The sequence below is a fragment of the Martes martes genome, assembly GCF_963455335.1.
Source record: "Martes martes genome assembly, chromosome: 16".
NCBI lineage: Eukaryota > Metazoa > Chordata > Mammalia > Carnivora > Mustelidae > Martes > Martes martes.
Genome location: NC_137904.1, coordinates 45,980,402 through 46,008,383, shown reverse-complemented (window position 1 = coordinate 46,008,383; position 27,982 = coordinate 45,980,402). Strand labels below are relative to the sequence as shown.

Sequence of the window (27,982 nt, the reverse complement as noted above, 5' to 3'; positions counted from 1 at the left end):
AGCCAAGTTCACTACCAAAAAAATACCAGTTTCTAGCACCAATCTGCTGACATCTAGTACTCATTTACATGGAATGCAATTCTTGGGGTCCTTAACATTTGGAGAGATTTCCTGTCAACTCCCCAGATTCTTGGGCAAAAAAATATCAGGGAAATGAAGTAACTGGTTCAGTCAGCCAAAAAGTAGATATTCTGAAACACATTCTCACTTTTCAACTTCCGAGAAACCCTTCCACACTTTTTTTTTTTTTTTTTAACCCTTCCACACTTTTGAGAATCCAGGAGGAAGGAAACTAACTCCCCTTTTCTCAAATTACACAATTAAAATTAGTTTAGTTACCCTGGAGCTCATCCAGCTGGTAAGGCTGATGAGAGAAAACAGGAAGTGGGGGATTCTAGCTAAGCTGGATCATATCCAGGTCTTCATAAAGAATTGCCTATTTCTGTTTGGCTTTTATGTGAAAATTCTTTCAGCAAGAGCATTAATCTTGAACTTGTGGAAATACCAAAGCTATGGTTAGGACCATCTGTCCTTGTAGTTAAACCTGAAGTCAGATGGCTGGGACCCAGGCCTTCAGCTTTCAAAACCGTCATTATTATAAGTTCATGCCACTGGCTCACCTCTGCTTGGCACAAATTAGTTTTTCCTCTACGTCAGTTTTTTCAGGATACCAAAAATCCCGTTAATGAAGCAGACCTGGCAACCTGAGCTTTGATTACTATCTCCACCAAAGGCCTGACAAGCTATCTGGGGGTTAAAATGTGTGACCTATAGCTGGGTGTTTGACAAAAAGGAAAAAAGGTGTCCTTCCAATACCTGAGGTCCCTGACCAAGGAGACTTCTTTATGAGGTTCTCAACAAGCGGAGGGGGATGGGGTTGGGAGGCGATGGGCAATGTCATTTTTTTTTTCCTTGCAGACTTTATCCTAGTCTTCCAGGTATCGTTTCCTAGCACTCCACGTCCCCAAGACTGTCACCACCCTCTGAGGACTCTCTCTCGCTTTTTTTGCTTAGGCCCCCTTTCTGCTAAGGAGTCTTGGCCTTCCATCAGCGGAGGCTGAGGTTCTGAGCCACGGACCCTCCATTTCTCTGGCAGTATCCGGCCGCTTGGCCGGAACGGCTCTCTCATCCGGTCACTGACAAGACTGGCTGCCCACGGACACAGGAAAAGTAGCCCCCCCCTTTTTTTTTTTTTGCAGGATCCCTTCCTTAAACTTCCCGTAGCCCTCTCAGTGGCGATGTGCTACCACCCCTCCGTAACCGCAGCTGCTTTCTTACCAGCTCCCGGCCCCCGGGGGGCGCCTGCCGGAGGCCAGTGCAAGAACCGTTCGCTGCCAGCTCCGCTGCTATCCCTGCGGGGTGAATCTAACATGGCGGATAGAAATAGGGCCTAGGTCCCAGTTTCTGAGTTTCCGACAAGGTGATTGGCTCTTACCAGTTGTCCCTCAAAACTACCATCCCACTGATTGGTCAAGCCTGTGTGCCAGGGGCGGGGCAGGAGCTGCCAGAACAGCACAACAATAACAAACACTGGGGCAGAGGGGCGGAACTACGAGTGCGCAGTCGTGGTGCGAAGCCCATTTCCCCTTCCCAGGTAAATTCGGCGCCCTCCGAGTTGCCTTAGGTCACTGACCTTAGTGGACTCCTTGCCCGAGACTCGCGGGGCTGGATGGGAATTGTAGTCTTCCTGGGACTTGTAGGTTCTTTAGCCTATTCGCCGCTCTCAAGATACGAAAACCCAACACTCCAATCCATATCTGTTGACGTGCATAAGCGCACGGAGCTCTTCAAACTATCAACTGGCTAGCCATGAGAATCGCGCCCGCTTCCGGTGTCCAAAGCGCCTCTCCATAAGACTACAGTTTCCAAGGAACACTGTGGCGAAGGCCTGTCGATCCGCAATGCATCCTGGAAATCGTAGTTTTTCCCACACAATCCTTTTATTTACCTAAACTGGAGACTTCCATGCAGCAGAAATGGTCAGGGAACAAGGCCCCTTTTTTGCGACTGTTTCAGCACTATTTTGAGCTCATATTCGGGCCTCAGGTAGTGATTCCGGCCCTAGTCCAGCGAACTGTGACGTAATAAGCCGCCAGTAGAAGCGTAGAGGTGAGGGGGCAGGGGCCTAATAGAAAACTCCGGGAGAATTCCGTCTCTTCCGTCTCTTTCTAATTACGTAACGCGGGGTAGAATGGATGACCAATCGGGAGCCCGGAGAGACTCTCGGCTCTTTCTGCTCCGCCCTTCCGTAACGGGTTTTGATCTCGTATTCAGAGACGTTCTCGCTCAGTGGCTGCGGCCAGTTTCCATGGCAACAGGAAAGCGCGGGAATTACAGATAAATTGAAAGTGCGACTGCGCAGCGTGAACTCGCCAAGGCTTTCAGGGTTGAGGGTGGTCGGGAGGGTTTTCAGGGAACTGGGTCCCTGCACCCGGGAAGCCCGGATACTTTGCTCTGAGTGAAGGTGAGCGAGCCCATGGGAAGGGAGAGGGTCCCAAGTGTGCTGTGGGAGAGCGAGATGGGTGTTACCTGGCAGGGACCCGCAGAGGGTGGGAACCTGAGAAGACTAAGACGTGAGTCTGGGGAAATCGTGGGGATGGGGGCACTTTGTGGGTCTCGGGGCAGCGGAGGCACTGAGGATAAGGAAGGGGGCAGGGTGTGTCCGAGGGAGAATCCTGATGGCAGGAACTGGAATGTGTCCTGGGGAGCATCATAGTATAAAAAGACCGGCTGGTATATGTGAGAAGGAGATCCTGAGGAGGGAAAGGGGGGCAGGAATGTGTCTGAGAATAGGAGGCTGGATTTTGTCGGAGGGAGAGCCCTTAAGAAAGAACTGGCTTCATACGCGTTTCTGGGAAGGGACAGGAAGAAAGTAGAGGGGAGTCAGTAGTCACAGATGCTACCGGCAGGGACGTGCCTAAAGAGGATCCTGGGAGGAACGCAGACCAGTGGGAAACACTGGGGAAGAGCGGGGGTGGGGAGCGTTGGTTGGTGTTGGGTTTGTTTTTGTTGAGGTTGATTTTCAGCAAGAAAAAGAAAAGAGCCAGGATCGTTGGAGAAATCTGAGGCTGCCATCACTCACCCAGTCACCCCGCTGTGGCTTTTTTTTCTTGGAGAGAGAGAAAGACCAAAAGGAAGTTGTTGGAGACTTTATGTGGAAAAAAAGGGGGGGGGGCGGAATTTAAATGGTCTTAATTACCAAAAAAACACAGATTTTAAAATTAAAAAAAAAAAAAGCTTTTGTTATTAATTCTGTGATTGGTATGATTTTAAAGCGCTCCAGTCTAAATTTCTTGTTTAAAAATGACATTTAATGAAACTAGGCTGTTCTTATAAACCTTTCAAAGTAATGTGTGTGTGTGCATACAAATATACACATATATATTTAAGCTTATGCCTCAAAATTCACTGGAACAGGAAGAAATGGATTTACCTGCGGATCGTGTTGAAGAAGTACAAAATGTCCTTAATGCTATGCAGAAAATCTTAGAGTGTCCAATCTGGTAAGTTGACAGAAGGGTTTATTAATTTGAGATTCTTCTTTACTTGATTATATCCTATGCAAATAAGCAGAATTGACCTTGCATATATTAAGAAAAAATTATATCTATTAAGAGTAGACTATTAAAGTTGCTGCTTTTCTTAACTTGAGAGCTTTGGGAATATAGGAATTTACTCCTTTTTCTCCACTTTGTCTTTCCCCTTCCCCTTTTACTCCCTTAACACATTCTGCTCCCCTATCTTTCCTAGCTCTCAGGATGTCTTGATTGATTCTACTTGGGCTCAGAGATCTGGTTTGGAGTAATTGGCCTTTTCATCCAAGCTCTAAAAACAGCTCAGTCACTTGGAACAGGCATAGTTATTAGTGGCAAAATAAAATCACAAATGATTTGTGCTTGTGAGTGGGTAGGTCTTTGGTTGAAGTAGCCCTATATATTTAAATAAGAATACTTGGTGGAGGGGGGTGCGTGCCTGGGTGGCTCAGTTGGTTTAGCATCTGCATCCCACTGAGGTTATGATCCTGGGGTCCTAGAATCAAGCCCCAAGTCAGGCTCCCTACTCAGTGGGGAATCTGCTTTTCCTTCTCCCTCTGCCCTTCCCCCTTCTCATGTTTTCTCTCTCTCTCTTAATAAATAAAATCTTTAAAAAAAAATAAGAATATGGGGGTGCCTGGCTGGCTCAGTTGGCAGAGCATGTGACTCTTGATCTTGGGGTTGTGGGTTTGAGCCCCATGTTGGTTGTAGAGATCACATGAAAATAAAATCTTTTTTTTTTTTTTTTTAAGATTTTATTTATTTGAGGGGCACCTGGGTGGCTCAGTGGGTTAAAGCCTCTGCCTTCGGCTCAGGTCACGATCCCAGGGTCCTGGGATCAAGCCCCACTTCGGGCTCTCTGCTCAGTGGGGAGCCTGCTTCTCCCTCCTGTCTCTGCCTGCCTCTCTGCCTACTTGTGATCTCTGTCAAATAAATAAATAAATAAATAAATAAATAATCTTAAAAAAAAAAAGATTTTATCTATTTGAGAGAGAGAAAATGAGAGAAAGAGAGAACATGAAAAGGGGGAGGATAAGAGGGAGAAGCAGACTCCCTGCCCAGCAGGGAGCCCAATGCGGGACTCTCCACTCTCCCTGGACTTCAAGATCAGGACCTAAGCCAAAAGCATTTGCCCAACCAACTGAGCCACCCAGGTGCCCAAAAAGAAAATCTTAAAAAAAAAAAAAAGAATACTCCAAATCATCAAAGCCTTTGGCAAGTCTCTGACTTTTTGAGTGTGCCTTTATTTTTCTTCATTATAAAGAGGGAGCTAGAATATTCCAAATATTCAAGGTTTTTTGTTTTTGTTTTTAAGGTTTTATTTAATCATTTGACAGAGAGTGAGAGCACAAAGCCGGGAGACAGAGGGTGAGGGAGAAGCAGGCTGTCCAATGAGCAGGGTGCCTGATGTGGGACTCGATCCCAGGACCCTGGGATCATGACCTGAGCTGAAGGCAGCTGCTTAACTGACTGAGCCACTCAGGCGCCCCTCAAGGTTTTTCTTTTCTTTTTTTTTTTTTCAGTTGAAACATAATTTATGTACAGTGAAATGCAGAGATCTTAAGTATGCATGCAAGTCAATGAGTTTTGACAAGTGTCTATATCTGTGTAACCCAGTCAAGATATAGAACAGATCTGTCACTCCAGGAAGTTCTCTTGTGTGTATTCAGGAGCTCTTAATTTGCTGACCCTCCTCAACCCTTGGAGGCCTATAGCTAGAACTTTATTTCAATATAATTGGTTTCTTGTATAATTTTATATATTTTTTAGTTTTATGCACATAAAAGCATCATTCTGAGAAGGGTGTTTATGGGATTCACCAGCTGTCAAAGGGGGTCTATGGCACAATATGGGTTATGAACCCCAAGCAGTCACTAGGTGATATCTATGGCATTTGCTGAATCTACAAAATAATTAAAAGCTATACCTTAGACTGTCTTGGTGAAAAGCCAGAAAAGAACCTTAGAAGAATTGTTGCCTACCCTCTTTCATCTTATTCCTTTTACTCTGGTCAATCTGGCCTCTTGGTTTTGTTTTTCGTTTTTTAAGTAGGTTCCATGCCCAGCATGGAGCCCAACGTGGAGCTTGAACTCACAACCCTGAGATCAAGACTTGAGCTGAGATCAAGAATTGGATGCCGGGCAACTGTGTGGTTCAGTTGGTTAATTGTCTTAGGTCATGATGCCAGGGTTCTGGGATCGACTCCCACATCGGGCTCCTTGCTCAGCCGGGAGTCTGCTTCTCCCTCTCCCTCTGCCTCTCACTCCCCCTGCCCCCATGCTCGCTCGCTCGCTCTCTCTCTCAAATAAATAAGTAAAATCTTAAAAAAAAATACCACTTTTTCAAAGAGGCATTTCCAGACAACCCTATTTAAAGTGATAAAACTATCACCCCCAACACACTATTTCCCTCTCCTATTTTTTACCCCCATAGCTTTTATTACTATCTAACATTCTGTATAATTTGTTTATTCTTTTTCTTTACCCTTATAGGATTTAAACTCCATGAAAGCAAGAGTTTTTATTTCTTTTGTTTACTTCCATGTCCTTAGTAGTTAGAGCAATGTACTTGGGACATAGTAGCCACTCACTAAACGTTTGTTGAAGGTATTAAATAATAAGCTAAATTGGTTCTTTGATAGTTTAATGATTTTTAATATTGTGATGGATAGTGGTGGGTAATATTCAAAAGGTAAATTGGAAAGCTTTACCTATTGCCCCTTCAATAAAAGAGAGTAAATTCAAGTACATTTCTCTTTGTGCTTCAAAGTTGTTTTTCATTTTTGGAGTCAAGTAAATAAGATTAAAGAAAATGTAAGTCGTGTTTCCGGAGAGATACAGGATTTGTAAGTAACCCTCCTCTCCCTTGCCCCTGAACATTTCAGCTAAATAAAAACGAGCTAAATGAGATTTATAGCCTACCGTATGAATCATCAGAGCCAGAGAAGCAGGAAATGACAACCGGAAAAAAAAAATTGCTTTTGAAATAGCATAAAACTTACTCATGATATTTACAAAGAGTGATCAGAAAGTCTTGAATAGTGTGGCATCGGGGTCCATTTATTTTACATTTCCACGAGACTCAGTCATAAAAATGTAATGTTCTTTCTCATTGTGGCAAATTAAACCATCAATTAAAAAGCTCAGATACGTAAGAAGTACAGATGCAAGAATGAAAGTTAATGGTAAATTATCATTTTCAGCTAGCTATTGTATGTTTTCCAACTCCCTGTTTTTTAAAATCTATTTTCTATTAACAATAGGCTTAGGTTTTTATTATTTATTTTATTTTATTTTCTATTTACTTTTTATATATATATTTTAAAGGTTTTATTTATTTATTTGACAGGGAGAGAGAGATCACAGGTAGGCAGAGAGAGAGGGAAGCAGGCTCCCCACTGAGCAGAGAGCCCCATGCGTGGCTCGATCCCAGGACCCTGAGATCAGGACCTGAGCTGAAGATAGGCTTAACCCACAGAGCCACCCAGGCACCCCTGATTTTATTTTATTTTTTTTTAAGATTTTATTTATTCATTTGATAGACAGAGATCACAAGTAGGCAGAGAGGCAGGCAGAGAGAGAGGAGGAGGCAGGCTCCCCGCTAAGCAGAGAGCCCAATGTGGGGCTCGATCCCAGGATCCTGAGATCATGACCTGAGCTGAAGGCAGAGGCTTAACCCACTGGCCACCCAGGCACCCCAAATATATTTCTTTTTTTTTTTTTTAAGATTTTATATATTTATTTGACAGAGATCACAAGTAGGCAGAAAGGCAGGCAGAGAGAGAGGGAAGCAGGCTCCCTGCTGAGCGGAGAGCCCAATGCATGGCTCGATCCCAGGACCCTGGGATCATGACCTGAGCTGAAGACAGAGGCTTAACCCACTGAGCTACCCAGCCCCCCCCCCGATTTTATTTTTTAAAAGATTTTATTTATTTGACAGAGAGAGAGAGAGACAGTGAGACAGTGACTACAAGCAGGGAGAGTGGGAGAGGGAGAAGCAGGCTCACCACTGAGCAGAGAGCCCGATGCAGGGCTTGATCCCAGGACCCCAGAATTGTGACCTGAGACAGACGCTTAATTACTGAGCCACCCAGGCACTCCTCTACTTAGGTTTTTAAACTAAAACTTTTCTTCTCTTCATTGTTAAACTTTAAACTCATCCAAATGGAAAGTTCTAGATGGGAATCATACCTACTCTACTTTTTGTTCATTTGTTTAATAGTCCCCTTGGGTCGCCTGGGTGGCTCAGTAGGTTGAGCATCTGACATCTGCTCTAGTCATGATCCCAGGGTCCTGGGAATGAGCCCCTGGGCAAGGGCTCCCTGCTTAGCAGGGAGTCTGTTTCTCCCTCTTCCTCTGCCTCTACACGCCGCTCATGCTCATGAGCTCTTTCTCGAATAAATAAAAAGTTTAAAACAAAAAGACAGTGCCCAGAACAGTATAATTTGCAGTCGTGTCTTAATAAATGATTCCTGATTATGACTGAAAACAGTGTTCCAGTAGCTAAAGGGTAGGCTTCCAGCTTCTTCTTCTTCTTTTTTTTTTTTGAAAGAGTTTATTTATTTATTTGACAGAGAGAGAGAGAGAGAGAGAGAGCTCAAGCAGGCAGAGCTGCAGGCAGAGGGAAAACAGCCTCTCCACTGAAGAGTGAGCCCGATGTGGGGCTCGATCCCAGGACCCTGGGATCATGAACTGAGCTAAAGCAGCTGCTTAACCAACTAAACCACCCGGGCACCCCCCCCTTTTTTAAAAAACATTTTATTTATTTGTTTGACACAGAGAGAGAGGTCACAAGTAGGCAGAGTGGCAGGCGGGGGTGGGGGGGTGGTGAGGCAGGGAGTGGGTGGGAAGCAGGCTCCCCGCTAAGCAGAGAGCCCGATGTGGAGCTTGATCCTGGGACCCTAAGATCAGGGCCTGAGCCAAAGGCAGAGGCAGAGACCCGGAGAGCCACCCAGGCACTCCATGGCTTCCAGCTTCTTTGAGATCTCTTGAGCTAAAATACCTTTTGTTAGCCTCTCTTTAAATTACTGATGGTGTTTATTTCTTATTTCTTTCTAACTTTTTACACAGGACTCTATAAAATTTTTGACTTTCAGAACAGTTTGCTAAAATGTGTATCCTGGTAGGTGGTGGTGGTTTTCAGCTTATCTTTCTAATCACTTATACCCATGCTGGAAGCCCAAAATGCAAATACACAGTATGTCTAAAATGTTGTCCGACACGAGAAGAGTTTAAAATATTTGAATCACTTTCATAGTGTACACTTACTATCATCAGATCTAGAAGCTAGAGTAACTTTTTTCATTCCCATTCCCTCTTCTTTTTTTTTGTTAAGATTTTATTTATTTATTTGAGAGAGAGAGCAGAGTGAGAGGGCATGAGTGGGATGGGGGGAGAGGGGAGCAGCAGGCAGAGGGAGAAGGAGGCTCCCCGCTGAGCAGGGAGCCTGATGTGATGCTGGGCTTGATCCCAGGACCCTGGGATCATGGCCTGAGCCAAAGGCAGATGCTTAACCAACTGAGCCACCCAGAGGCCCTTTTCCCCATTCCCTCTTCAAGCTTTTTTTCAACAGTCCTTACCTTTTTACATTTCGAAGTTTTCATCTGTTTAAAGTTTGTGTTTACAGTATGTTTGTATAGCTCGGCTTATAATTACCATACTGAAACATAATTATTTCAGAGTTGAGTCAGTGGTGAGAATGAAAGCCATCTGGTATCATAACTAAATCCAATTTCGCCTTTACTGAGAATTTCTTTGATATGTAGCTTATCTGAGGATTTGTGATTTAGTAGCAAATCAGAGTTCCCTTTGTCAGTGGTTTTTCTTTTTAAAATCACATTAGGTCCGGATAATAATTCTCGCTTTGGTACAAGTCATCTCAGGTTGTGAACATTTTCCTAAGTAACATTTAATTTTATTCTGACAATAACCTCAAGAGACTGTTAGAGTGAGTAACAGAAGGAACCCGGGATTCAGGTCGAGGGCTTGGCCTGAGGTCACTCTGCTAATAAGAAAAGAGACCGAGTAGTAGAAACCTGGCCTTCTGACTTCCTGTGATATTTTCTTCTCTGTTACCTGTGCTGCGTCAGAAACCGTGTGATCACAAGAGTTGTGTTACCAAACCTTTCACAACGAGGCTATTGTCCCCTAGCTTTTCTTGGGATCCTTTTCTAAAAAGTGAAGCACGTAATGAAAAGACCCACATTCCTGCCACACACAGATGGCCTGTTGTTTGATGTCCTGGCTGAACTATACCAAAACTCCGTTGCTGAAGTTCTCATTCAGAATAAAAGATAAAGACTTAAAATCGCCTATAGGTTCCTACCTGCCCAGGTTCCCAGATGCCTGCCTGCCCCCTTGTACTAGTGCTTGCCCCATGGCCTGCTCCCTGACCTTCAGAAACACCAGGCAGGGACCTGCTCAGAGTCTGCCTTCTCTGCTCCCTCTGCTGGAGTGTTCTTCTCCCAATGATTGCACAGCCTGTTTCCTCACATTATGCAACTGTCTGCCAGTGTCATCTCAGCGAGGCCTTTCTTGGTCACTCTGTCTCAGCACTCTCTGTCCCTGTTACAGGGCTTTATTTTTATTTTTAGCTCTTATTCCCATATGTTCTTGTTTAATTCCCAGTTAACTGTCTTACCATAACTGGAATGAAAGTTCGGGCTTTGTTTTGTCTCCTACTCTACCTCCCCCTCTAGGAATTGTACTTGTGTATAATTCCTTGTTGTATTAGTAAGTGAAATAATCTCAGGAAGATACTAATATTTTGTGAATAGACTGGTAGAGATGGGAATTTGGGTGACAAAGTTTTCTTTTCTCAAAATTTTAATAGTTTTCTAAATTTGTTTTTTTATTTTCTAAATTTTCTATGGTGAATATTTATTACATTGTTTTTTTACAAAGTAAGCCCAAGCCAAGCATTATGTACCTCCTAAAGTGACATAATAAATCCTAGCACACAATACCACCTGTGAAATGTTTTTGTCAAAAAATTGAATCTGGGGCACCTGGGTGGCTCAGTGGGTTAAAGCCTCTGCTTTCGGCTCAGGTCATGATCCCAGGGTCCTGGGATCGAGCCCCACATCGGGCTTTCTGCTCAGCGGGGCGCCTGCTTCCCCCTTTCTCTGCCTGCCTCTCTGCCTACTTGTGATCTCTCTCTCTGTCAAATAAATAAATAAAATCATTAAAAAAAAATGGTACAGATCAAATGACCTGCTTTTTAAAATAATTGACAAGTGGGCAAAGGGAAGCGAGATCTGTAGATTGAAAGATACCTAAGACACATCAGTCAAATGCAATGCATGGATCTTGTTTGAATCCTGATCTAAATAGATATTAATTATTAAATTTTAAGAGATAGTGAGGAAAGTTGGCATATTGTATATTAGATGATATAAAGGAATTATTTTTTAAAAATTTGTTTATGTATTTGAGAGAGAGAATGTGGCAGGGAGGGACAGAGGGAGAAAGAATTTTAAGCAGACTCCACGCTGAGCACAGAGCTCAATCTTGTAACCCTGAGATCAGGGCCTGAAACCAAGAGTCAGACACTTAAGCAACTTGCCACCCAAGCGCCCCTAAAGAAAATTATTATTATTACTATTTTTATTTTTAAGATTTTATTTATTTGACAGAGACACAGCGAGAGAGGGAACACAAGCAGGGGAAGTGGGAGAGGGAGAAGCAGGCTTCCCACTGAGCAGGGAGCCCGATGTGGGGCTCGATCGCAGGACCCTGGGATGACGACTTGAGCCAAAGACAGATACTTAACAACTGAGCCAACCAGGCGCGCCGAAAATTATTTTTTGAGAGTAATAATTGTTTCATGGTTACCCTAAAAAGATCTTTGCCTTTTAAAAATATGTTTCAAAATATTTATAGATGAAATGAATGACTCCTGAGATTTATTTAAAAATGATCTGGTCTTTGTTTGGGTGGGTGTTTGTACAGATATAGTAAGACTGGCTTTGAATTGATAATTGTAACTAAGTGATGGTACATGGGGTTTATTTTACTATGTTATTTGTGTAAATGCTTGAAATTTTCCATATTAAGAAATTTAAGGGGTGGGGATGTCTGCCTGGGTGGCTCAGTCGGTTGAGTGTCTGCCTTCAACTCAGGTCATGATCCCAGGGTCCTGGGATCGAGTTCCGAATCTGGCTCCCTCCCTGCTCAGCTGGGAGTCTGCTTCTCCCTCTGCCTGCAATTACCCATGAGTATGCTCTCTCTGACAAATAAATAAAATCTTAAAAAAAAAAAAAAAAGAAAGAAAGAAAGAAATTTAAGGGGTGCCTCTCTGGCTCAGTCCATAGAGCACGAGACTCTTCATCTCAGGGTGGTGAGTTCGAGCCCCACACTGGGTCTAGCGATTACTTAAAAAAAAAAAAAAGAAAGAAAGAAATTAAAAATAAAAAGGCACTCATGCCAAAAAAAAAAAAGGGCTGTGAGATGACCCAAAAGAAATACAAGAAGTTTGTTATCTTCGTGGAGCTTAAAGTTTAGTTAAGGTATAGGATGTTCCCCACAAATTTAGCTTGAAAAATGTATCAGTGAAAACTAATAAATAATAGAGTAATGTCAGCCAATTTTTTTTTTAAGATTTTATTTATTTATTTGACAGAGAGAGCATAAGTAGGGGGAGTGGCAGGCAGAAGGAAAGGGAGAAGCAGGCTCCCCACAGGGCAGGGACCCTGATGTGGGATTCGATCCCAGGACCCCAGGATCATGACCTGAGCCAAAGGCAGTCACTTAACCAACTGAACCATCCAGGTGTGCCTCAGCCAATCTTTTAAAAGCTAAAAATAATAGAGAGTATTGAAAAGAGTGATATATTCTGTTTTGATGGCTGAAAGCTCAGAAATGTAAGGATCATATTCTCTGCTATATTTTAGCAGACACTTAATATTTATTAAGTGAACTTAAAGCCTTACCTTGACTCAGTTATAGCAGCTTAAAATTGCACTTCTTTTACCAAGAATTTATTTATATTGAAATGAATTATTGAGTCTTCTTTCTTCTTCTTTTTTTTCCCTGTCCTTCTAGTCTGGAGTTGATCAAAGAGCCTGTTTCCACAAAGTGTGATCACATATTTTGCAAGTAAGTTTGAATGATTCATGTGGCTCTGTTATTTAGCTTTTTTGCTTATTCTTCACAACACAGGAAATACCTAACTTTATAGAAGCTTTAGCTTAAGTGAAAGTTAAGTGTAAAAGAAAAATCTAACTCTGTTTCACCACACCTAGGAGTACTTAGAAAACCTTTGGAAGTTGGTTGTAACCATAGTTCCTGGGAAAATATTGGCACATTTATCTAGTGGGATATGAAATCATTCGGAACAGCTGTTTGTGTTTGTGGCCGTGGTAAAAGCAGATTGCCAGTGATTGTGCAATAAGCAATTTCCCAGTTTCTCCTTTCTTTTATTTCTGTTCGTCACTCTGCTTTGTCCCGTCTAAGGTTCAATGTTTGCCTGCTTCATAGTCCTTGTGAAGATAGGAAAGGATCTGATATCAGTTTATATTTAGGCTGAAATTAATTCATACCAATGATTCAAGTTATATTTACATTTTTAAGGATCTTGCCTTTTGAAAATGTTCCTTGATGAAAGAATTTGGGAAAACATTTGGTAGGTGATTTGGTGGAACAAGGGAGTTTTCTCCTCGTTGTAAAGCCGTGATTGACACTTGCTCTGAATGCCAACTAATTTGTTTTTAGATGTTTTTCCTTTTTAAATCGGAAATGAAAGCCGTGTCTATGGTAATGAGTTTACTATCACAAAAGGTTATATGATGGCAGAACATGTTTCCGTTCTGCCCCCCTAGCCACTGCCTCTCCCTTCCCTCCATCTCTGCACCCAAAGGGGAGCTCAAACTTCCAACCCTGAGATCAAGAGTTGCATGCCCTTCTAACTAAACCAGCCAGGTGCCCCCTCAGGAATTTTTTTTTCTTTTTAAGGAATTTTTCAATTCAGGCATTCTTTTTTTTTTTTTTTTTAAAGATTTTATTTATTTATTTGACAGACAGAAATCACAAGTAGGCAGAAATCACAAGAGAGAGAGGGGGAAGCAGGCTCCTTGTCGAGCAGAGAGCCCGATATGGTACTCGATCCCAGGACCTTGGGATCATGACCTGAGCTGAAGGCAGAGGCTTTAACCAACTGAGCCACCCAGGCGCCCCTAATTCAGGCATTCTTAATTTGGGCTTTGTGAATGGTTTTCATGAATGTCCTAGGATTATATTTGGTTTTAAACATAATTGTATTTTTTTAAAAGATTTTATTTATCTATTTGACAGAGAGAGAGATCACAAGTAGGCAGAGAGGCAGGCAGAGAGAGAGGAGGAAGCAGGCTCCCTGCTGAGCAGAGAGCCTGATGGCGGGGCTTGATCCCAGGACCCTGAGATCATGACCTGAGCTGAAGGCAGAGGCTTAACCCACTGAGTCACCCAGGTGTCCATTAAACGTAATTATATTAGAAGCTATAGTCATGTGCAGTTTCCTGGGAAAGACAGTTCATAATTTTCATCAGATTCTTAGAGTGTTAAAAAAACGTGAAGAGCTTCTGTGATAAGGATAATGAGGGCTGGCTGAAGCTGAAGGAAACCTGTTCCCTCTGGAGGGATATCCAAACGCTAGCTGGCCCCTTCCTTTGCCTGAGTTCTACTTTATTCTTCCCTTTGTCTGTCCCAATAAGGATCCAGAGCCCATTCCCACTGCCTCTCACCCCTTTCCCTTGCCACCCCACTGTCCTAGATCTGCTCCCACGAGTTTCCTTCGGATTCCTGAGGCCCTTCTCCCCGTCAGGTGCCAGACCGCACAGCTTTATCACTCTGCTTTAAGAATTTTTAGTTTTGTGGCCCCTGGAGGGAAGCTTCTCAAACTATTGTGGTGTAGAACTGGTTTCTTTGAGATTGATACTTTTGTAAAACAAAATTAAAAAGTCCCAGTACTGGGATGCCTGGGTGGCTCAGTCGGTTGAGGGTCTGCCTTCAGCTCAGGTCGTGATCCTGGCAGTCCTGGGATCAAGCCCTGCATCTGGCTCCCTGCTCAGTGGGGAGTCTGCTTCTCCCTCTGCTGCTGTTGCCCCTGCTTGTGCTCTTTTTCTGGCTCTGTTCTCTCTCTCAAATAAGTAAAATGTTTTAGGGGCACCTGAGTGGCTCAGTCGGTTAAGCGGCTGCCTTCGGATTGAGGCCCACATCGGGCTCCCTGCTCCTCGGGAAGTGTGCTTCTCCCTCTCCCACTACCTGCCACTCCCCTTGCTTGTGCTGTCTCAATCTCTGTCAAATAAATAAATAAATATATTTTTTTTAAAAATCTTTAAAAAATAAATAAAAGACCCAGTATTTAAAAAGTTATAGATAGATGAAAATTAACCTTTTAAATGCTGGACTTTCACTGTTTCTTCATGAGAATAGTTCTGAAATGTACTGTATGCTTTCCTGTCACCTTGAGTAATGAATACATAATATTTTAGCGAGTAAAGAAGAGATTGCATTGTGAACGTTCATTACTTTGAGAGCTTGTGGAAGAAGGAAATTACAGGTAGAGTAAATAATATGAGCAAAGGTATGAAGAGAAGAAAGTAGACTCTCCAGGGAAAAGAAACTAACTTTGCAAACACGTATAGGAGTAGTGTTGGGGGGCGCCTGGGTGGCTTAATTGGTTGAGTGTCTGACTTTGGCTCTGGTTGTGATCTCTGCAATCCAGGCAAGTGATGAGTCAGTGTCAGGGAGGTTTGATGGCCAGAGACGTTAAGATCATGGTATCAGTGAATGCTGGAATTTAGCAGTGGGTTGGTACATCAGAGATGTAGAAATAGGCAAGACACGGATAATCTAGCAAATAGATTGAACATAGTCTCTCAGGAGTCTAGGAGCAAAAATGAACACAAGTGTAGGGTGGTGGTTATAAGGGAAGAGTTGTGGCAGGGATCCAGCCATAGGAGGCTGAGGGTTAGGGTTAAGATTCCTGTCCCTAAGAGACAAGAACATTGACCCATGAGACTGGGATACTGGGCAAGGAACTTAGGCACTATCTTCAGGATGAAGAGCTCAAGATAGATTCTTAATCATTGGGACTAAATACAAACTAGAGGTTTGATCGAGAAAATAGAACTCTAATATCGAAACTGACAAAGTTTGGTGGGACCAGCAACACAGTGGATGCTGAGGTGCTAAGTTATGGAGCTCTCAGGGTCTTTATTTCCTTTAACTAAGGCCTGCATTGGTTCATGATCTGTTGGCAGGAATCCAGGGCACCCCCATTGTAATGAAAGGAAGCCAAAAGTCATCCTGCCTTTATTTTGCCCAGACTTAGAACTATTAATTTATTGCTTCCTGCCAGGATAGATTTGGATCAACAGCTCAAAATTAGATGAGTTTCCATAACATTGTTAATCTGCTCTGGGTACAGACGTGCCCAGAAATGAGTACTCTAAACGTCCCCCCAAATTAGTTTGTGTCACTGTGATTTTACTGTTTTCTTATCAGCTTTAAAAATCTGACGCCAGTCTTCAGAAAACATACTACATTGGCTTAAAAAATATATTGTCTTTCCCTAAGCATTGGGCTTTAGAAATTGAAGAGGCTAAAAACCTGGGATGCCTGGCTGGCACGTGACTCTTGGTCTTGGGGTTATGAGTTTGAGCCCCACATTGGGTGTGGGGATTAAAAATACAATCTTAAAATACAATTAAATACAATTAAATACAATTAAATTTTAATACAATTAAAATACAATTAAAAATACAATTAAAAATACAATCTTCGGGACGCTTGGGTGGCTTGGTCAATTAAGCATCTGCCTCCGGCTCAGGTCATAATCTTAAGGTCCTGGGATCGAGCTCCACATCAAGCTACCTGCTCAGCGGGGAGTGTGCTTCTCCCTCTGCCTACCACTCCTGCTTGTGCCCTCACGTGCGAATGCTTTCTCTCTGACCAAAAAAAAAGACGACTCAGACATTTTTACTGAGAACCTCATGTAGAACTTATATATGTGTGTGATCTCATTTGATTGGCGTATCACATGGATTCCTCAGAGCTCGGGAACAGAATTTAACAAATTCTTCTCAGCCTTGAATGATATACCCATGTTCCATTGATCTGTGGGTACTTTCCTTATTTTAGTCTTTTCAAGCCATGTACAAGTTCATTTTCTCTTTTGAGTTTAGTAAATAACCTTGAGGCATCTGTTCTTTTTCTAGCATAAGGAAAGATTGGAACCTATATTTTGGTTGATTTCTACTTACCTAGTTCCCCTGCATTATTTGTGTAATTATTGTACAGGCTACAACACTCTGTAATGTAGCTTGTCCCTCTTGGCTTAGTTGCTCTATGCTGCTATATTCTATTTGGGAGATTCCCTTCCTTTCCCTCCCATGAACTGTGTAATTATACCATTTGCCAGTGTAATGCACTGATGCCTCCTAGGGCCATTATGGTAGCATATGGGTAGGATTTGCATCTTTTCAAGGATTGGTAGCCTCGTCTGTGGCTCTTTAAAGGGGATTACATTCAATGCAGGTAGCTTTTTTATTTTTTTATTTTTTTAATTAACATATAATGTATTATTAGCCCCAGGGGTACAGGTCTGTGAATCGCCAGGTTTACACACTTCACAGCACTCACCATAGCACATACCTTCCCCAATGTCCATAACCCCACCACCCTCTCCCTACCCCCTCCCCCCAGCAACCCTCAGTTTGTTTTGTGAGATTAAGAGTCTCTTATGGTTTGTCTCCCTTCTGATCCCATCTTGATTCATTTATTCTTTTCCTACCCCCCCAAACCCCCCACATTGCCTCTCAACTTCCTCATATCAGGGAGATCATATAATTGTCTTTCTCTGATTGATTTATTTCGCTAAGCGTAATACCCTCTAGTTCCATCCACGTCATCGCAAATGGCAAGATTTCTTTTCTTTTGATGGCTGCATAGTATTCCATTGTATATATACCACATTTTCTTTATCCATTCATCTGTTGATGGACATCTAGGTTCTTTCCATAGTTTGGCTATTGTGGACTGCTGCTATAAACATTGCTGCTATAAACATTCGGGTGCACGTGCCCCTTTGTATCACTACATTTGTATCTCTCTCTCTCTTTTTTTTTTTTTTTTTGACACAGAGAGAGATCACAAGTAGGCAGAGAGGCAGGCAGAGAGAGACGGGGGAAGCAGGCTCCTTGCTGAGCAGAGAGCCTGATGCGGGACTTGATCCCAGGACCCTGAGATCATGACCTGAGCTGAAGGTAGAGGCTTAACCCACTGAGCCACCCAGGCACCCACTACATATGTATCTTTAGGGTAAATACCCAATAGTGCAATTGTTGGGTTGTGGGGTAGCTCTATTTTCAATTTTTTGAAGAACCTCTATGCTGTTTTCCAGAGTGGTTGCACCAGCTTGCATTCCTACCAACAGTGTAGGAGGGTTCCCCTTTCTCCGCATCCTCGCCAGCATCTGTCATTTCCTGACTTGTTAATTTTAGCCATTCTGACTGGTGTGAGGTGGTATCTCATTGTGGTTTTGATTTGTATTTCCCTGATGCCGAGTGATGTGGAGCACTTTTTCATGTGTCTGATGACCATCTGGATGTCTTCTTTGCAGAAATGTCTGTTCATGTCCTTTGCCCATTTCTGGATTCGATTATTTGTTCTTTGGGTGTTGAGTTTGATAAGGTTGCAGGTACCTTGTTGATACCCCTTTCCTCCACACTATAGAATTGTTGTTGAGTACAGTATGGTCATAGAACATCTGTACAGGTGAAGAAGGAACCTAGTCTCCTTGACTGTTCCTAGGGCCCGTCTGTACTGTCAAATGAAGACAATACAGCAGGGTTGTTGTGTTGAGTAAGAGAGGGCACTGCGTGTTTGGGAACATGGTCAGCAAAAAGTGCTCTCTGCGTCTGCTGGCTTAACCATTCCTGCTGCCTTTTCAACTCCTTTTTTTTTTAAATGATCCTTTTCACTGCCAATGTCTGCTCCCTTCCCCAGTCACCTCCCTCACCAGGATATTCTGTTCTTTATGATGGCAGGGATTTTATTTTGCCTTTCGCTGAATCCCCTGCATCTAGAACAGTACTGGACATGTAGTAAAGATCGGTGGTATGAGTGAATCCCTGCTCATAATGAGTGTCCCTGCAGCTGTCTCTACTGCTCTCTTCCCTTTTCCCCTTCCCCTTTCCCCTTTCCCTACTTGTCCTTTCTCTGAATCTTCTGTCTTCTTCCTAAGGGAATTTTGATCTTCATAGATACCGTCAGTCAGTAGGAATAGTATTTTTTTTTTTAAGGAAGCAGACTTATGAGAATCTGTTGCATGTGTCCTTCATGTCTTCCTAGCCATATTTGCTGTCTGAGGTAACCACCAAAATTGTTTTCCACCCAGAGATGCTCTGAGAGCCCACCTGTCCCAGAAGGCTGGAGCCTTCCTCATTCCTTTAACTTCTAGTGAGCGACTTGGTTTTATGCCAACTATCATGGCACACATTGTGAATATGAAAATGAGTGCATTTTCTCCCTGCCTTGAGCTTTTTTTTTACATTTTAATTGAAATATAATTTACATGCTATAAAATTCACCCATTTTAAGTGTACAGTTCAGGGTTGTGGGTTTTTGTTTTTGAGGGTTTTTTCCCGTATATTCATAATTGTGCAACCATCACTGCAATCTAAGTTTAGAATTTTTTTTTAAAGATTTTATTTATTTGAGAGAGAGAGTGAGTGAGAGAGATCACCTAAGGGAGGAGGGTCAGAGAGAGAAGCAGACTCCCCACTGAGCAAGGAGCCTGACTCAGGGCTTGATCCTGAGACTCTGGAAACATGACCTGAGCTGAAGGCAGATGTCTCATTGACTGAACCATCCAGACACCCCAAGTTTAGAACATTTTCATCACCCCCCAAAAGAAACCCTGTACCCATTAGTAGCTACTCCCCATTCCCCTTCCATCTCCTCTTTTGCAACCGTAAATCTACTTTTTGTCTCTATAGATTTGTCTATTCTGGGTATTTCATATGAGTGGAATCATACAACGTATGACCTTTTGTGCCTGACTTCTTTCACCGAACATGATGTTTTCAAAGTTCATATTGTGGCATATCAATACTTCTTTTTTGTGGCCGAATAATATTCCACTGTGTGGATATACCACATTTTGTCTTTTCATTCAGTAGTTGATGGACATTTGGATTGTTTTTGGCTATAATGGGTAATGCTGCTGTGAACATTTGTGTACAAGTTTTGTGTGGACTTATGCTTTCATTTCTCCTGGGAAGAAACTTTAGGAGCAGACTTCCAGAGTTATATGGTAACTCTGTATTTAACTTTTTGAGGAACTGCCGAACTGTTTTCCACAGTAGCTGCCTTGTTTTATATTCCCACCAGCAATGAATGAGGATTTCAGTTTCTCCACATCTTCTGCAACACGTATTTTTTTGAATTATTTTTTTTTTAAAGATTTTATTTATTTGACAGGCAGAGATTACAAGTAGGCAGAGAGGCAGGCAGAGAGAGAGAGGAGGAAGCAGGCTCCCTGCTGAGCAGAGAGCCCGATGCGGGGCTTGATCCCAGGACCCTGGGATCATGACCTGAGCAGAAGGCAGAGGCTTTAACCCACTGAGCCACCCAGGCGCCCTTGAATTATTTTTGAAAGATTTTATTTATTTATTTCAGATAGAGAGAGAGCATGAGCGCACAAGCCAGGAAGAGGGGCAGAGAGAGAAGCAGGCTCCCTGCTGAGTAGGGAGCCCAATGCAGGGCTCCATCCCAGGACTCTGGGATCATGACCTGAGCCAAAAGTAGTTGCTCAACTGCTGAGCCACCTGGCCATCCCTGCAATACATATTTTTAATGATGGTCATCCTAGTAGATGTAAAGTAGCATCTCATCATGGCTTTGGTTTGCATTTTCCTAATGGCTAATAATATTGCGCATCTTTTATGTGCTTATTGACCATTTGTACATATCCTTTGGAGAAAATTCAAATCCTTTGCCTATTTTTAGTTGGTTTATTTCTCTGTTTATTATTGAGTTGTAAGAGTTATTTATATATGCTGGATATAAGTCTCTTACCAGGTATATGATTTGCAAATATTTTCTCCTTTTCTGTGGATTGGCCCTTTCCTTCCTTCCTTCTTTTCTTTTTAAAAAATCTTATTTATTTGAGAGAGAGAGAGTGAGCACCAGTCGGAGAGGTAGGGAGGAGCAGAGGGAGAGGGAAAAGCAGACTCTGTGCTGAGCAGGGAACCTGACACAGGGCTCGATCTCAGGACCCTGAGATCATGACCTGAGCTGAGGCAGACTCTTAACCAACTGAACTACCCAGTCTCCCCCTGGCCCTCACTTTCTTCATGATATTATTTGTAGCACAGAAATTCTTAAGTTTATTTTAGTTCAGGGGCACCTGGGTGGCTTCAATGTATCAATGTATCTGTTTTTTTCTTTGGTTGTTTGTGTATTTAAGAAATCATTGCTTGAGCGCCTGGGTGGCTCAGTGGGTTAAGCCTCTGCTTTTGGCTCAGGTCATGATCTCAGGGTCCTAGGGTCAAGCCCCACATCGGGCTCCCTGCTCAGCGGGAAGCCTGCTTCTCCCTCTCCCACTCCCCCAGCTGTGTTCCCTCTCTCGCTGTGTCTCTCTCTGTCAAATAAGTAAAAATAAAAATCTTTAATAAAAAAAAAGATTTTATTTATTTATTTGACAGAGAGAGAGCATGTCAGGTGCTTGATGGAAAAGTCCTAAAACTGGGTTGTGGGGATCATTGCACAACTCCATCAAGTTACTAAAAGTCATTGAACTGTATACTCACAAATGAGGAGCATGGTGCTACTTTTTAAAACCTGTTACCTAAATAAATAAAATCTTTTAAAAAAAGGGGCACCTGGGTGGCTCAGTGGGTTAAAAGCCTCTGCCTTGGGCTCAGGTCATGATCCCAGGGTCCTGGGATTGAGCCCCATATCGGGCTCTCTGCTCAGCGGGGAGCCTGCTTCCCCCTCTCTCTCTGCCTGCCTCTCTGCCTACTTGTGATCTCTCTCTCTGTCAAATAAATAAATAAATAAATAATCTTTAAAAAAAAATAAGAAAGAAATCATTGCTTAACCCAAAGGTCAAATGGTTTATAGTTTTAGTTCTCACATTTAATTCTGTGATCCATTTTGAGTTAACTTCTTGGATTGTGTGTTAGGATTCTAGCTTCTTTTTGCATGTGACTATTTGGTTGTCCCAGCACTATATTTGTTGGTACACTATTCTTTTTTTGTTTAATTGTCTTGGTGCCATTGTTGAAAATCAATTGACCTCAGATAGATGGGTTTTTCTGTATTCTCCGTTCTGTTTCATCCATGTGTGTCTGTCCTTATGTCAACAACCACACTGTCTTGATTTACTGTAGCTTTGTAGTGACGTGCTGAGTTTTTAATTATAATCATTTTACTTAAACTATTTATCATTTATATCTCATTATTCAGTGGGAAATAATTACGAATCTATCATTAAATATGCCATATTAACTTTTTAATAAGTTTTATTTGATCATAACAGCCAGCCATATGCATGTAAGTTCAGTTTTCATAGATCATTGCTTATGTAGTTTGGTTTTCTGCTTATCCAGCATCTAAAAACAATTAAAGCCACTGGTTGTAATTCACCTGCCATTACCTTTAAAATGGCTCTTAAGGGCAGTTGTGAGATTATCTTTTCATGGCTATTTGCCTTTTGAGTACTCTCTACCAAAAAAAAGTAACTTGAATTGTTCTTTTCATTTATAATTTATAGATTTTGTATGCTGAAACTTCTCAACCAGAGGAAAGGACCTTCCAAGTGTCCTTTGTGCAAGAACGATATAACCAAAAGGTACTTAATTTGAGTAGTGATGGGAGGTTGGGCTCAACAGTAGGGAAAAGTAGAAATTCCTTCATAACAGAGCTGGTGCTCCTGTCAAACTATTCATCAGTAGAAAAATGTATAAATGAGTGCTGGGCTGACAGAATAAATTATTTCTGAAGTCATTTTCTTGAAAGTGTTGTGGTAGGTCTCTCTCACAAAGGTATTAGCAATTCATTGCCTCTTTCTAATGCTTCTGAATGGCATAAAAACGTGCAGTCTTACCTAACGTGGGAATGTACCATTCTTTGTACCCCTTTGTCTCCAGGTCCTGCTTTTCTTTTTCTTTCTTGCGCTTGTTTCTACTTAATTATACACACACAGTGTGTTTATACATTTTGGGTCCCTTCCACCAGGATATAAGTTCTCTTAGGACACTGACTTTTTCTGTCTCCGTCAATGCTGTTTTTCAATGTTTGGCACATGGTACTCACTTAGATATTTAAAGGAATAAATGAATTATATTGTCCTACAACTTTCCTAAACCAAAATCTCTCTTTGGACATTATCATCTATGATGTGGGAAACAAAGGAAGAAGAAAAATTATTAAACTTCCTTACTACATACAGCCCATTGACAAGTCCCTGAAACGGTCAGAGTGACATTCTTCTAGGGACTCAACTGCTTCCATGTTGACACTTTGCTAAGGGCAAATGGCAATCTTAGCCTGACCCTCCAGAATCTTTTTAAGTCTACTTTAACATATAAAAATTCCTTTATCTCTACCCTCCAAGATCCATGTTGGCAATCATCTGCCAAGCATATGACCCACTGATATTCATCTGAAGAGTCTCATGACTAAGGTTTTATTAGACAGTAATAAATGACCTTTTCCTTACAATAGCTAGCCCCCTCAAGGTCCTGGATACCTTGCTTCCAAAATTCCTTAGAGACTTACACTACCCCTAACCCCTTCCCAACTTGAAAGTGTATAATGGGCCATTACGTTACATTGAAGTAACATAGTCATCATTTCACAGAAATCCCTGAAAGCTCAAATTAGGAGGTTGGGTAGATGAGGTTCAGTTGTTAAGAATGGTAGGTTCTCGGGGCGTCTGGGTGGCTCAGTGGGTTAAAGCCTCTGCTTTCGGCTCAGGTCATGATCCCAGGGTCCTGGGATCGAGCCCCGCATCGGGCGCTCTGCTCAGCAGGGAGCCTGCTTCCTCCTTTCTCTCTGCCTGCCTCTCTGCCTACTTGTGATCTCTGTCTGTCAGATAAATAAATAAAATCTTTTAAAAAAAAAAAAAAGAATGGTAGGTTCTCTATGCAGTGAATTTATATCTACTATCGATCTACTATCGATTCAGAGTACAGTATTTTAGATAGTTACAGGCTTTGAGTAGGTTTGAATGGCAAAAAAAAAAAAAAAATTTTATGAGAACAACCAATCCTGCCACACAGTTCGTTTTGATGTTTTGATGATAGTGCAAGGTCACTAATAGCTCTTTTCTTGAATGTATTTTTACTGTTGCTACATCTGGCTTTTTGTTTACATATCTTTCCTTATTTTAGTGTCCTTTAAAAGTTGGTAATTCTTTGCTGAGTGTGTTTCTCAAACAATTTAATTTCAGAAGCCTACAAGAAAGTACAAGATTTAGTCAACTAGTTGAAGAGCTGTTGAAAATCATTCATGCTTTTGAGCTTGACACAGGATTGCAGTGTAAGTGTTGCATAGCCCTGGGGGCCAGCACTCAAGTGGCTGTCCATTAAAACTCAGGAAGTTTTCACAGTTACTCTGTGAAGAGGCAATAACACCTTTTGGTCTAGGTTAATTTTAACTCTTTATCTGTGATTTATTTTTTAAATCATTCCCACTGATCTCACACCTCATTTTATAAGTCCTAAGATACACATTTTTCACAGTTTTGCATCTCCAAAATTGGGAGCAATTTACCACCTGTGGTGTGCCATTGTTAATTTAGTATGTTTTCTCTCTAAGTGGCCCAGAAAATAATTGTGTGTCTTGCATCATTGGTACCTTGGATTTAATGAAATATGATATTAATACACAAATATGTTAGTACTGAGTAGGAAGAAAAAGATTAGAAATAATTTTGACAGTCTGTGTGTTTCCTAGGAGTAGACTTTCCAAAGTAGATTAAAAAAATGATAGGTAAGCTTTAATGCATTGTCTTAACAAACCAGAGAGCTCATACACAGGATTTCTTTTGGTTCTTTGATACAGTTACTGTATTGTTTTAAACTATAACAGTAACATTTTCCTTTGTAATTCATAGTTGCAAACAGCTATAACTTTTCAAAAAAAGAAAATAACTCTCCTGAGCACCTAAAGGAGGAAGTTTCTATTATCCAAAGTATGGGCTATCGAAACCGTGCCAAAAGACTTCGACAGAGTGAACCTGAAAACCCCACCTTGGTAAAGCCATTTTCATTTATTCTGGTAACATCCCTTGACTTAGCATTTTGAATTAGTGAAGGTGCTAGATGCTCATGGATTTATACAAAAAGGCAGTAAACATGGGTTTGTAAATAGTTAACATGGACTTACATAAAAAGGCAGTAAACATAAAAAGTCAGAGCCACCTGGATGGCTCAGTCGGTTAAGTGTCCGAATACTGGTTTCAGCTCAGGTCATGATCTGGGGTCATGGGATCAAGCCCCACATTGGACTCTGTGCTCAATGCAGAGTCTGCTTCAGATTCTCTCTCCCTCTCCCTCCTGCTTGATCGCTAATAAATAAATAAAAATCTTTTTTTTTTAATTTTAAAGATTTTTATTTATTTATTTGACAGAGATCACAAGTAGGCAGAGAGAGAGGAAGGGAAGCAGGCTCCCCCCCTGAGCAGGGAGGCCAATGCGGGGCTCGATCCCAGGACTCTGGGATCATGACCTGAGCCGAAGGGAGAGGCTTTAACCGACTGAGCCACCCAGGCACCCCAATAAATAAAATCTTTAAAAAAATAAAAACTGCTTAAGAAAAAGGCAGTAAACAAGGTCAGGTAGTAAATTAAGTGCTTGGTCAAGAGTTAGAAGAGCCAAGAGAAGGTCCACGTACCTAGTGTGGGCAAGAGAGACCTTCTGGGTCCATCCCCTGCTTTAGTGCTTTTATCCATTCTGATGTTTGTCTAAAATAGCCTTGAGGGCACTGATGACTTTAAGATTTGAGCTTGCTAGTTTTTAAAATAATCACCTCACAACAATTCTTCAGGCATGAGGAAGTATCTTCTAATTTATTTTCTTTGAAAAGTTGCCTGGGAAATAAAGTCGGTCTTTACCATTTGAAAATTGCTTCAACTTAAAAGGTGTAATTGTCAAAGAAAATGCAGTGATTTGCTCTGTTGTTACTTGCATATGAATGAATAATGCAGATCTTAAAAATAATAGTTCTCATCGTACCAGTATTCATTTTTCAGTAGATGTTGAAGGACTCAAAAAGAAGGAAAGCTTCATCAAAGTGATATTGGATTTTTAAATATTCTTTCCTGTACTGAATGTTCGTAGGATTGCTGGGTTTTTATTCATAACCCTGTTATCAGATGTGATTAGAAATGTAAACTAGGGGCGCCTGGGTGGCTCAGTGGGTTAAGCCTCTGCCTTCGGCTCGGGTCATCATCTCAGGGTCCTGGGATCAAGCCCCGCGTCAGGCTCTCTGCTCAGCAGGGAGCCTGATTCCTCCCCTCTCTCTGTCTGCCTCTCTGCCTACTTGTGATCTCTCTCTCTGTCAAATAAATAAAAAAATTAAAAAAAATGTAAACTAAATGATTCTCATTCCCTTTCTATACTATAATACAAAGTATTAGCTTCAAAATACACTTTTCTTAAAAAAATTACATAGATAATACATATTCAGTTTAGAAATGTTTAAAACAACAGAGAGAGGAAAAAATATTTAAACCACACATAACTCATACATTTTGATTTATAGTTTGCCAAGTGTTTTTTCCAGTTGTCAAATTTTAGCTAGTTATAATAGTCTGTTTTATCCATGGCCTGGAGTTTCTCTTCAAGAAAAGAAACACAGAACTGGTTTCAACAATTGATTGATCATTCTTTACTGTATTGCTTAGCAGGCAACCAGTCTTAGTGTCCAACTCTCTGACCTTGGAATTGTGAGATCTCTGAGGACAAAGCAGCAGATACAGCCTCAGAATAAGTCTGTCTACATTGAATTGGGTAAGAGACACAGATTTTATAAGTTTAGAATGATAGTTGCTGGATTGTGGTCGTACAGTTATACCAAAAGCCTCATAATTTATACAATGTCAGGGATATTTGGGAAGTGGAAATAAAATAATTTTATTTTCCTAGCCTTGCGGTGTGTTACAAATAGTGTAAACGATGTAGCACTTACCGCTTTATAAAACAAGACCCTTATTTTACAAAGAGAGCAAAAGGAAGTCTGTTTTGATTATAACGTGTAAACATGCTTTGGGAGGATGGAGAGTAGGGATAAGAAATAACATGATGGGATGGCCACAGCATTTGGAGGGATCCAGGATACATTGTACTAGACTAGGAAGACTTTTTGTTTTGTTTTTTTTTAAAGGAAGACTTTTAAGAAGACCTGAGCTCAGTTCAAATAGGTCTCTCTAAATTGTCTTATCTGTTAGAATGTATTTATAATTGGAAAGAATGACCTTCTTTGGGCTGCCAAGCACCGCCATATGTCTACCATAGCACTTACCAGAGTCTCTTGAAATTACCTATATGTTTTTTCCCTGCTTGAACATCATAAGTCCCGAGACAACAGGTGTTGTCATAAAAATAGTATTTAGGAGAACTCACCGAAGTCCAGACACTGTTGGGACTTACTTGCTTAACTCATGTATGATGCACGGCAACCCCCTGGGGTTGTTAATATTATTGTACTTATTTTGCCTATGAGCAAATAGAGGCACACAGAGGTTAAGACATTTTGCCAAGAAAACAAAGATAGCAAGTGGCAGAGCTGTAATTCAAACTTGGGAATTCTGGTATCAGAGCCCATGCTTGTAACCACGTCTCTGTGTTACCTGCCATATGTTTCATCATGTCTGCAGATTTTATACATAGTGAGTGTGCAGCAATAGTTCTTGAATGAATATCTGTTGTGCAACAAGTACATCTCATGACTTTAACCCTTTCAGTAAAAATCCTTTTACTGATTTGTTATCTGGGGAATTTTTTTAGGATCTGATTCTTCTGAAGATACAGTTAATAAGGCAAGTTACTGCAGGTGAGTTAAAGAGAGCCTTTGTCTATGAAGTTGACATTTTTGTATTTAGTTAATAAATATTAAGGATTGGTATTTAGGTTAGAATCATGGCATTGGAATAGATCTTAAAGGTTGTTTACTTTTTATAGGTGAGACAACCTGTCTTAGTGGAGTCCAGAAGAGTATAAACAGAATTATGCTCAGACTTCCTTCCAGCAGATGGTTGTGTCTAACTTAGTTCCTCATGCACAGTAGTATTTTGGCTAATGAAAATATTAAAGGACTTCATTTTCAATTCTTTTTCTGTTCCTTAATTCCATCTATCTCTCAAGCTTTGTCTACATGAATTATACAGTGATCTGTTATCCACCCATCCCCCAACTGGATTCCCTGTCAAATTGCTTTCCTTAGGAATGATTGCTTGACCCT

The 27,982-nt window shown here is 41.5% G+C and overlaps 2 protein-coding genes across 3 annotated transcripts in view; one reads left to right on the top strand and one right to left on the bottom strand.

Moving 5' to 3' along the window:
• Nucleotides 1-2,151, bottom strand: part of NBR1 (NBR1 autophagy cargo receptor) — a 31,366-nt gene extending 29,215 nt beyond the window's left edge. The window contains exon 1 of one of the 2 annotated variants that reach the window (XM_080825728.1): nucleotides 1,634-2,151. The gene's annotated coding sequence lies outside the window, so the exon portion shown is untranslated. Of the gene's footprint in view, nucleotides 1-1,278; nucleotides 1,399-1,633 lie in introns of those variants that run through there. The other variant, XM_080825727.1, reaches the window with a different exon arrangement.
• Nucleotides 2,152-2,253: 102 nt separating this feature from the next.
• BRCA1 (BRCA1 DNA repair associated) overlaps nucleotides 2,254-27,982 on the top strand; it is a 70,601-nt gene continuing 44,872 nt past the window's right edge. Inside the window, exons 1-8 of the mRNA XM_080825726.1 lie at nucleotides 2,254-2,464; nucleotides 3,418-3,503; nucleotides 12,575-12,628; nucleotides 22,290-22,367; nucleotides 23,970-24,058; nucleotides 24,636-24,775; nucleotides 26,427-26,532; nucleotides 27,529-27,574. Coding sequence (XP_080681852.1) covers nucleotides 3,424-3,503; nucleotides 12,575-12,628; nucleotides 22,290-22,367; nucleotides 23,970-24,058; nucleotides 24,636-24,775; nucleotides 26,427-26,532; nucleotides 27,529-27,574 — 593 coding nt within the window. The 5' untranslated portion in view covers nucleotides 2,254-2,464; nucleotides 3,418-3,423. The remainder of the gene's footprint in view (nucleotides 2,465-3,417; nucleotides 3,504-12,574; nucleotides 12,629-22,289; nucleotides 22,368-23,969; nucleotides 24,059-24,635; nucleotides 24,776-26,426; nucleotides 26,533-27,528; nucleotides 27,575-27,982) is intronic.